Below are 11,228 nucleotides of genomic sequence, written 5' to 3'. Positions count from 1 at the left end.
CTCTCTTTTTTTGGCTCAGCCCCTGCACAGCAGTCTCTCTGCTAATATGAATCTGGATGTTATCAATCAATTAGAGTCAATAAACAGTTATGGAGCAATGCTGTGAGTTGGATACATCCCTATATCTTTTGACTCACCTCATTAACCATATCATTACTGTGTAGCATGCTTTCCGGCGTGTGAATTGCCCTAGAAGTGTCTCTGTGGCAACTAGGAATTATGAGAGTAGTGAAACTGCTGGTGGGGTTTTTATTCATGTGGCTGAGACACAAATACTATATAAGATTTCAAATGGGAGGATAATTTCCACTAGTTTGTCATAATATTGTCACTTTTTTATCATTTTTGGAGAGACATTTTTTGTGTTTGCATGTGACTGCTCGTTTATTAGTGGCTGATGGCTTTTAACATGTGCTGCCAGCCAGACTGTGGTGACAAAAGCTGTTTATTTCCTTAGCCATTATGAAGCCAAGCATTAGACGTCGCACCACACTCAAGCACAGTGCTGACAGGGATAGGGATACTGGATAATAACCTTCCTCTTTCCTTTCCCGACTCACTATTAATGAAAACAGAATTATCGTCCAGTGAGTCACAGACTCTGATGTGATTGACTTGTTTTCCAAGGCGTTTATTGAGTGCATTTTAGTACAATAGTTCTCAGAAAGTTACAGCTTACAAACTCTTGACACATACTTGTCACAATTTACAAGTGGCTGCTATACACAAACTAAAAAAAAAGAAAAGAAAAAGGAAACCAATGTACCTGTGCACACAATGTCTGTACACACAAATGTGCCTGATATGCATACATCCATTCTCTCTTGAACACACAAACAAATAAACTGTGACATGTGCACACTCACAGTCAGCTCCCCCCATCCACCATCATCACAGAGAGAGGTTGTGACTGGTATACTCAAAGCTTTTGGCTTCACCTGTTCTCACTGGCCCGCTGCGATTCTTCTTGGTGTTCACTGTGTGCATCCATGAGAATATAATTGTGAAGTGCCGGGTGTATGCCGCTTTTATAAGTGTGTAAATCTTTGAGTTCCCAGTCTGAAACAGAGGAGAAAAAGGAGAAAGGAGAAGTTTAACGAGTTTCGTTTTGCAAGGAGTCACGCCAAATCATTTTTAGCCTCATGCCGTTCTGATCCATAAACGACAGGCATGATTTTTGCTGCTAAAAGCATCGTTGGTCACTTTTCAGGCAGTTGCAGCACATGGAACGTTTAACAAGCAAGTTCTTGTGTTTTCTATCAGTGTGTGATGAATGGCTCCCATATGAAACAGCTTTCAGAGGAAGATGGCGAACCGCCTCTCCATTCATCACACTGGAGTGTCATTACAGTCAGATATTTAGAAAGACAAACAGAGCAAATGGAGGAAAAAAAAAAAAGAATTACACTTTTGTATAATGAATACGTTCTATCATCTCATTCACAGGCTCTTGGGTTGAAAAGCAAATACATGAGACTGAGCTGAATAGAGGACTAATGCATTCAAATTGATTCACTGGCTTCAGTGAAAGGGATTTATGCCAATCTTGAGGAGCTTGTGATTATATTTAGGAATACTTGGTAAATCAATGACTCGGAGAATTGAATAGAAAAAGCAATTGATTTTGCCCGTGAGCCAAACCAATTGCTTGATTACAGTATTTTCCATTACCAAACTAAAGCAAATTAACATTTATATAATGAAAGAGATGTTGCCACATAAACCACACTGTGAGATAAAAGAGTTTGATTCACTTCAATGAACTAACTTTCTTACTTTCATCCAAACCATCCTTTGTTCATGCCATGTCTGCCATGCAACCACGCCCTCCTATTAACTGAATCATCCTCCTCTTTCTATCACATATGCACACACTCTGTCGGGTTTCAGCCCACTTTCTTCTCATTAAGCATCAGCCTGGAAACCAGACGTGAGAATAAACTAGCTGAGGGTTCCTCAGTGTTTGTGTGTGTGTGCGTGCATGTGTTTGTGAGTGTATTTGTTTTTATGCTCCCATCAATCTCCCTCCCCGTGGCTGATCAGATGCCCGTCAGACAGGGGGCCTTAGCAGGTGTTTTCACCCCTGCCTGGGCCCACTAGAGCATGGAGCCAACCATTTCTCAGGCCAGCTCTGGCCCAACTCAGCTCCAGACACAGCCCAGGACAGCTTGGTTACACCCAGGATAAACGAGCTGGAGATCTGCCAGCCAGCGGGAGTAGTCGGGGAGAGAGGGCAGGACAGACAGAGGAGGAGGAAGATGACTTGAGAGGGCTAAGTACACTTAATAATCTGCTAATGGGCCTGCCATCAATTTCTAATTTTGGATGCAAGGTGGTTAGGACCATCGTCACTCATGTCTGTTCAAATAGAGCCAAAAGGGATTTCAGCAGAGTCACAGCTACTGCAAAGAATTGATACCAAAATAGTCCATAATTGCGAGCTGCAAGGCTGTTCTACCAAGCCTGCACTGAAAGATTGTTGACTCTCATTTTTAATGATCACTATTTTTAAAGGTTTTATTTAAACAACAATATTGCGATTCGTTTCCAAAAGCCTGGCCCTGAAGCAAACGACCAGCAAAAGGAAAAATAAGACTAACAGCAAAATCACAAGCATCATCATCGCCATGCTAAGAAAGAGAATCATCCTTGTGCACAACTCGGAACTATCCCTTAAATATATCCCAAAATAATGACTTTTGGGAATAATGTAGAGACCTTACAAGATTAGTACATTTCTAAGTGACAATTCATGCAGCTAAGAGTTAGAGAAATATTCCCACAAGTACCGTGGCAATTTCCTTTAACTTGCCTAGCCATTTGGCAACTGCATATAGCATGAGTGCACAGATGAACTCAGCAGCTTAGCTACAGCAGTCGATTGGAGGCTGTGCTACGCTGTGAGCAGTGTGCCCATGTGGGCTGTTTAAGTCTGTGTGTTCCTCGAAATGGCATCGGGTGTCTGTTGGCAAACTTCAGCCCAGATGTTCATTTTTCACCGTGTAGAGAAATGATGCTGATTCGCAGTGATTTCCAGTGCCCGCTCTTCTATGCGTTTCAAACTCGCAGAAAATCTCACCACGGCCTAGACATTTGCAGCACCCACGAGAAACATTAACTAGATTTGCCCGAAATAAAATGTACCACATATAGAGCAACTCGACTCCAAGTTGTGTTCTTCCTGCGCGATCAGCTGGCACTCACCGTGAATTTGGGCCAGTCCCGGGGCAGGAAACGGAGGATCATTCCCCCTGTGGATGGTGCTGACCGCTCCCGAGACAAACAACAGGTCAAGAAAGAAGATGAAACATAAAACATATCTGTACAACTAAGTGCTCACCAGCAAGAGACAGCATGTGTACACCCACATTTAACATTACCCCCAGTTAATGGATAGTTTGTCAGTTATTTTAACTCCTACAGCAATTTTCATACAATTCTACAATACCAATTCTTCAGCCATTCTTTTTACATTTTCTCCAGTCAGCCCGAATTGTCCTTAAATCCCTGGAGCAACGAGACATACAATCCAGTGCCCATTGTTCAGTTATCCAAAGGAAACTGGAATCTAAACATTGCATGTGTCTCAGTCAGAATTCAGTCAACATGTCTTTGCCAAAATGCAAGCATAGAGTTCTGTACATACATATGCATTTATATCACCTTCAATATGAAGGTTTATTATGAAAGATATAATCATATTTAGCAAGAGATAAACATATTTATATTCTCTGAAAGTGGGTGGCTTGGGTTAAGAAGTCCTTTAGCAAGGCCCTCCACCCAAGACTCCACAGGTAGTGTTAAAGATAAAATACAAGTGGACTGCATCTTGCTATAATGATAAAACAGACAAACAAACACATGGTAAAGGATAAAAATATAACTAAGCTCTGATCTTTTTTTTGTTTTTGTTTTTTTTTGTTACCGGTCCATTTACAATACACTTTTTAAAACATTTTTTAAACAAGTACAACATGATGTGAAAGTTGAAAATGGTGCTCTGCTGTACATCCCTGTATGCTTCTCCCTCTAATTATTTCCACTGGTAGGTGTTTTGTTTTGTTTTTCTTCTTTTTTTAATTCTTCTTCTGGAACTTATTTCTCGCCAGGTCAAGGCATCTTCATTGCACAGACTGAAGACAGGATGGGTAAAATCACACGTCACATGTTTCTAAATGCCTCACGTTTCAGTTTAAAGTTTTAACACCTTCTAGTCCACATGAAGCAGAAGTACAGTATCACTCACTTTACCACAGTTTGAAACTCTGAGAAGTTCTTTGTGTTGATGTCTGATTGTTGGTTATTTTGGTTCAAAATGGCATGAATGGTAGTTCGTAACCACAACAACGGACATTGATTTCCCTTTTGTGATGAATGGATAAACAGTATCAAGTCTGGACCCTGAACTCCTGTCGTGGATTGCATGAAGTGTGACAGCTGTTAACCATGTGGTAGTGTAGACCCTGGTCTCCTGTTGTCATGATAGTGGGTTAGATTAAGACAATAGTTTCGACTCTGGCGCGTTCCGATGGATCGGGGGTCATTCGAGGGCTGCTATTTTTGTTGGTCCTTCGAATGCTGCCTGTTCCATGGCACAGCGCCTCCGGTAGTCATGCCATCGGCGTAGATGACTGGCTCATCTGCACCCTCATGGACTGGATATTAGTAAGGATTTTCTTCTGGTGGCCTGCCAGGGTCACTCCTATTCTCAGCAAGTCTCTACAGAGAAAGAAACATGGAGACAGAAAGTGAAAAGCAGGGTATTTTTGTTTCTTTCCTTTCTTTGTAGAAAAACACAGGATCTCCAATAATTTGGAGTTAGAATAGGTGATCTAAATATGAAGTGCAAACACCTGCAAGAAATCCCCCATCGCAACTCAACGAGCTCACACGGACTTAACGTCGCTACAAATGAACGCACAATTTCAGAATGGAAAGCTAGTGGCAATGAACAAAACCCACAAATTTACTAAATTAATTCCATCTCTGTGAGAAGACGCAGTAGTGCGTGTTGCTTTGAATTGCAAAGACATTGCAGAAATGCTACCAAGCCCCGAGCATATATTTTTAATAAAAAATGTTGGAATGAATTTACATTTTCAACATAATTTTGTAGACCAAGCAACATTGTTAATTAAAATGGATGAAGTGCAATATTTGTGTCTGTTGGTACCACAAGTGCTTTGAGAAATGCTGTCATGACCAGCGCTTTGAAGCACTTCACAGACACAGCAGTGGCAGCAGAAGTGAAAATATGCATCTTTAAAATGTGTATATAGAGGATACACATTCATGTCTTTTTTTTTTAGAACACTGTCAACACAAAATGTTTAATTATTAGTACAAATAAGAGTTGTAATACATAGCTTGCAAAGATGTACAAATTCTTACCACGGTGAGTGCGTTATTTCGTCTTACAATGTGTTGTGTTTTTAATTCCCACCGAGGCTTTAACTTTGATGCAATCACTTGAGTCACTGGGTGAATTTATGCTAAAAATACATGCACTTGACACTGAGTCATTTTATAAAAGTGTGCCCATCAAAAGCTATATGGGTCTGAAAACCTGTCATTTGCACACAAGCAGTTGAACTCACTCTGAGGTCATTTGTGCCACCAGCTGCAGGGAGGTAAAGCCTGAGTTGAGGAAGTTGTCTCTGTACTGGCTCATCTTGATGGCAGCGAGCCAGTCCTCGACTGAGCTGAAGGTGTTGACGTCGGGTATGGATCTGTCCAGCAGTGGCTGAGAGGGCCTGGTGCAGAGAAGAACACCAAGAGCAAGGCGGGGAGGAAGATGAGATATAGTTGGGCTTTGATGCAATATTAAGCACAGACTTAAAGAGAAGGAGAGTAAAGCTGATACTGGTGTTTTCATGGGTGTGTGCCATAGGGTGCAAGGAAACTAGGGAGAGAGAATTTATTAGTGAATATTGGAATGCATCTCAAATATAAAGTGTAAAGGGATTCAGTATCATGAGGCACATCTGCCACTCCTTCTTTGAATGCCAGACAACAAGGATTTTTCGCAGGTAATCGGTAACTGGTTGCAATTGCTTGGCTTTAAAATATGTGGAAGCCTGGAAAAAAAAATAGTGCAGGAACCTGAAACTCACAGTTCACGGACAGACAGACCACATCCAATCTGGCTGACGCTGAGAGAAACTGTGAGGACGGGTGCCAGAGATTGTACAAAACAAGTCCAGTATTTCACAAAAAAGTAAGGAAAAAAAAAAGTGCTCTGAATGTGTTCTGAATATATATGTAAATGAGGTGTTTCATTCCATTTTTTATCTTTTTGAAAACGTGTTTTGCTCCATCTTCACGGGGTAAAAAAGTGAGAGTTCCTGAAACCAGTGTTTAGGTTGGATAGGAGGGAGGAAAAGTGCAGCTTGACGCAATCAATAGCAATAAATTCATGCTTAATTCATGAGAAGATAAAACGGTGCACATATGCATGCTGGGCTCATTTGAAACAAACAGTGTGTTAAAGACTACATGCATAAGGAGAAGTGTCAGTGCATACTTAATGTCAGTTTTTGGATCAATTTGTTTCTTACGTGTACAGATTTATTTTTTTTACTCACACTGCAGGAATATTGGCTACAGCTTTGAGGCTGGCGGGGTTACGGATCATCTTATCCAGAGTACTGACGATATCTGTGAAGCGGGGTCGCACGTTGCGGTCTTTTTGCCAACAGTCCAGCATCAGCTGGTGCAAGGCGCTGGGACAGTCCATGGGTGGTGGCAAACGGTAGTCCTGCTCAATAGCATTAATTACCTATGAGAGAGAAGGCAAAATGTTGTCTCTTACAAATGAGGATAGCTGCTAATTCCACACCATATACCGCACTTGCAGCATGTCTCTCAAACACTTACTGTCAGTAAGAGTGTTTTCTACAAGCTGGTTATATTTTTTTAATAATTTGACTTATTTTATGGCTGAAACTCAATCCTGCCTCATCACAATGCAACAAGAACCCAACTGCAACCCTCCCCATATGGACACTCCCTGTGGTCAATAAAGTGACAGTTTGCATTCAGGATGATGTGCCCTTCCTCTTGACTCTATCCAATCACATATCACTCCTATAGGACAGATTGAGGAAAGAGGGGGGACAGAGAGCAGGGGCAGTGTCACTAGAAAGGAGCCCCTGGGGGGGATGGGCAGATTGCATATAATTAACACTGTGAAGTACAGCCACTTGACACATGACTTTTAAAAGCTTCACAAGCTATCAGGACTCATTAAAAAGATGTTATGACAAAGAATTTAAGGGCAGTTAGAGTAAAAGACTTCTATTAAATAAGTTTGATCAGAACTTGACAGAAGTGGAGTATCTTCACCTTGTTTTGTTTTCTTTGTTAGTTATAAAAGGTTTTATGTTAAATAACACATAGACAATGAGATCACTTTAGATATATTTAAAGGAAATATGCAATGTTGATTCAGTAGCTACAAAACCAGACGCTGCAAAGACTAATGATTACCAAGATTGCTGCAAATTGATGGAACCGGTGCTCACAAATATCCACATTATCCACACTGTCTGTAGATTTAATCTTTTTTTCTTTTCTTTTTTTTGCTTACTTGCAAGATGAAAGTCTGATGAAAGATCGTGTGTAAAAGATAGTCATTAAAAGTTAGGTGCTGCTCTGTATATCGCCAGCTCCACCCTGGAGTTGAGTGCACCTCAGCAGATTCTTGACAAATGGTGCATTAGAGAAGAGAACGCACAAGTGAGGGGATATGAGTTAGGAGGGGGTATAGAGAGGGGCTTTGATGCAATATTAAGCAAAAGGGATTTCAAGAGAAGAGGAGAAACAGAGGTTATGGTGTTTGTGTGGATAAGTGAGAGGATGCAGGATAGAGAAAGAAAGTGTGCGTGTGTGTGTGTGTGCGTGCATGCGAAAATTTTTGTGAGAGTGTGTTTTAAGTGTGTAAGAGAGTGTGGACTGAGCAGCCGGACATGCTGAGTGGTGCTAGTCCCACCAGGCAGTGTTTGCTGCTGGCCCACTGAGGCAACATCTGCTGGTTTGGACGGTCCTTGTGGAGTGAGGTCCATAGAGGCCTGATGGTTGGCTAGTTGTCGCACTAAGGGAGCTAAGGAAGAGAGACCTCATAGCATGGGACTATATCCAATGGTTGCGTGTGTTTGTGTTGGTGCCTGTGAGCGTGGACGTTATCCAAGCGGACATGGGGAACAAAGCAGAGCTCTCAGCAATCATTCATTGCTCTCAAAAGCTGGCCAGGAAGGAAAGGGGATAGTGTGAGGCTGTGCCCATAATAAGTCTGCTTTCAAAGTCAGAGTCAAGGGCATCTTCAGTAATGATGCTTTGTGATGCAGGCTGATAAAAATGTGTGATTTATTACAGCTTTCTCCCTTATGAGTTACCCTTGATTGTGTATCTATAACCGCATCTGTACGGAAATGGCTGTTCAATTTAATGAGGCTGTTTATTCCGATTCAGGTTTATTCTTTGTTCTATCGGAACTCGGAGACATGATAAAACTTAACTTAGATGTTGAGTTTTTGGGAACATCTCATGAAATGACCGCTTAAAATCTTTAGTGCTGATTTTATGTTTAATTAGTACTTAACTGACTTTATGTTGTACTACACCTGCTCGTCCCAACTGACTTGAACTCCATTTACAGTGTAGTATCCTGCCCAGACATGCTTTTTCAAAATGAAATCATAATATTTAAGAAAGTATTTGTGTAGTTTTAACCACTTACATCCTGGTTGGACATGTCCCAGTAAGGCCTCTCTCCAAATGACATCACCTCCCACATGACGATGCCGTAACTCCACACGTCACTGGCCGAGGTAAATTTTCGGTAAGCGATGGCCTCTGGTGCTGTCCACCTTACTGGGATCTTCCCACCCTAAAGGAATAATAAAAAAAGAGTTGAATTTCTAAGTTTAGATTACACATATTACAAAAGAATGGGCGTAGCTTTAAACCTCCATTCTTTTAAAAGGCCAACAGGGGTAATACGCGTTGTTGCAAATAGACTTCTGTTCCTCTAAAAGTCTATGAGAAAATGGCTTTCTGATGTGATTTGACTTGTCTGTGGTGGGTGTGGTTCAGGAAGTTGTCTGAATCAGAAGATCAGTGGTTCGATCCCCGGCAGTCTGCACATCAAAGGTTCCTTTGATTCTGAACCCCGAGTATCCCCTGATGGATGCAACCATGTCTGTGCGCAAATATTAGATAAGGTGCTTGGATATAGAAAAAAAGCTCTTGGATGAATGAGGCTTACAATGAAAAGCATTTTGAGCGCTCAGTCAGAGTAGAAAAGCACTATGTAGGCATATTTCAGATCATACTATATAAAACATTTAAGTCTATTTAGTAAATTTTGGTCAATTCGAAGCTGAGAAAAGAGGATTATCCAGTATATGCTCATTGGCTACAGACTTGTGATTGACAGGTCAGTAGCCAGCGAACGTGTGGTTTCACAATCTGATCTGCCACTCGCCATCAGATCCAGTTTAAACATGTCAAGACAGTGACGCAGAAAGTGCTCATCTTGAGGCATAAAAAACAGTGATGTCACAGTAGCTACATCCATCCTTTATACTGTCTATGGCTGAGATCGCTCTCTTACAAAACAATATTCTTTTCAGCTTTAGTATGTTGAAGTCAGCCACTTTCCTGAAACCCACATCAGTACTCTCAGCTGTTCTAGTCCATCCCTTTAACTCTTTATTCTCTCATCCAGCAAGTGCAGCCAAAAAAACAGGGAGGATTCTGCCTCAGTATCAGCAGCATCCAACTTTGCATTTAGTATATCCTTTCTCATACTCCAGGTTTAATAAAAGAAGATAGGACCGGTTTTCTATGCATACACCGAACATCTCTGCCTGTAATTGGTCTACCTGAGCCCTCAGGCAAACCATGCACCCTGTTGATTGAAATTGACAGCTGCTTGTTTCCCATCACACACACGTGCACACATTCACACATACAGACGCAGTGGGATAACATATGCACAGGCACAGAGAGGATTGTGCCCCCCCCCACACACACACACACACAAACACACACACAAATCCCTGGCTGTCTCCTCATACACACACACACACACACACACACACACACACGCACGTACACGCACGTACACGCACGTACACGCACGCACATACACCTCCCACTGGACCTTCCCTTATAGCTGAGTTGAGCTTGCCACCAGTTTAATAATGCCAATTAGCTGAACCTGAGCATTTGCAGATAAGCTGCTGTTGGAAACAAACCCAGGAGAAACCTACACAGACCACCCTGTTCCCTGCTGACTTTCTAGGAACGACAGGAGAACAGAAGAAGCACAGGGAGAGGCGGGTGGAGGCAGAAAAAAAAAGGGGAAATGAATAAGACACCGAAAAAAATGGTGATTTGGGGGGTTTTCATAATGCTGGCTCACAGGAAATGTTGAACAATACTAATGCTAAACAGGCTTATTCATGCATAAATGTCTGTGTTTAATTTTGGATTACAGAACACTGTCACATGGCGCTGCAAGAGGTGGAGAGGCTGACCTCATTAGCGAGCACCTCTTTGACCTTGGAGACGTTGCTGACCCTGAAAAGAGGTTTAATATCTGACCTTGAGTGGTGCTAGATGCAGAGACAACGCTCTGACTGAGAGCATCAGCCGGTGAAGAAAAAGCACTGAAGAAAGTAGACAATGCTGCAGTGTGTGGTTGCGGGAGTGTGTGACACGCACAAAATGAGAGAACAAGCAAGAAAGGAAGAGAGGAAGAGATCAATAGATGAATAAAGGCTATATAACCCCACTGACTTCAGCGCTTTTCTCATATCTCAAGACTAGTTCATATCTGAATCGTTTCATCTAAACTGAGACCCAAGGGCACTTTCTCTTGCTCTTTCTTTTCTCTTAGGGCAATCGAACTACACTGATACAGGCAAAGCATTGCCCCCTGCAAAAATATAAAATGACTCATTTTCTCCTTTTTCATCTGTCACACTGTCGGGGCCAATGCTTCACATCAATTATTTTGTCTGGACGAACATATATGAGATGAGCAATAAATGCAGAATAACACAAAAATAAAACAGCTGCTCCAAGCACAAAAAAAAATAGCTTTCTATTACGTCCTCGCTTTATCATTACTTGCTTACTCCCTTCCTCACTTTGTACATCTGGTCTCATGCCCCAGGACCCTGTTGGGATATGAGCTCAGTGTCGTTGGAATGGCCTGAGCA

The 11,228-nt window shown here is 41.8% G+C and overlaps 1 protein-coding gene across 2 annotated transcripts in view; it reads right to left on the bottom strand.

The window, feature by feature from the left end:
* Positions 1 to 612: 612 nt before the first annotated feature.
* Positions 613 to 11,228, bottom strand: part of ephb1 (EPH receptor B1) — a 166,624-nt gene continuing 156,008 nt past the window's right edge. For both annotated transcript variants that reach the window (XM_006786547.3, XM_006786548.3), the window contains exons 13-17: positions 8,738 to 8,887; positions 6,585 to 6,778; positions 5,598 to 5,753; positions 3,205 to 4,719; positions 613 to 1,059 (exon numbers count right to left, since the gene is read on the bottom strand). In XM_006786547.3, coding sequence (XP_006786610.1) covers positions 4,611 to 4,719; positions 5,598 to 5,753; positions 6,585 to 6,778; positions 8,738 to 8,887 — 609 coding nt within the window. In that variant the 3' untranslated portion in view covers positions 613 to 1,059; positions 3,205 to 4,610. The remainder of the gene's footprint in view (positions 1,060 to 3,204; positions 4,720 to 5,597; positions 5,754 to 6,584; positions 6,779 to 8,737; positions 8,888 to 11,228) is intronic.

The sequence above is a fragment of the Neolamprologus brichardi genome, chromosome 18 (genome assembly GCF_056152115.1).
Source record: "Neolamprologus brichardi isolate AB-2024 chromosome 18, ASM5615211v1, whole genome shotgun sequence".
Taxonomy (NCBI): Eukaryota; Metazoa; Chordata; class Actinopteri; order Cichliformes; family Cichlidae; genus Neolamprologus; species Neolamprologus brichardi.
This window is presented reverse-complemented; position numbering and strand designations above follow the sequence as displayed.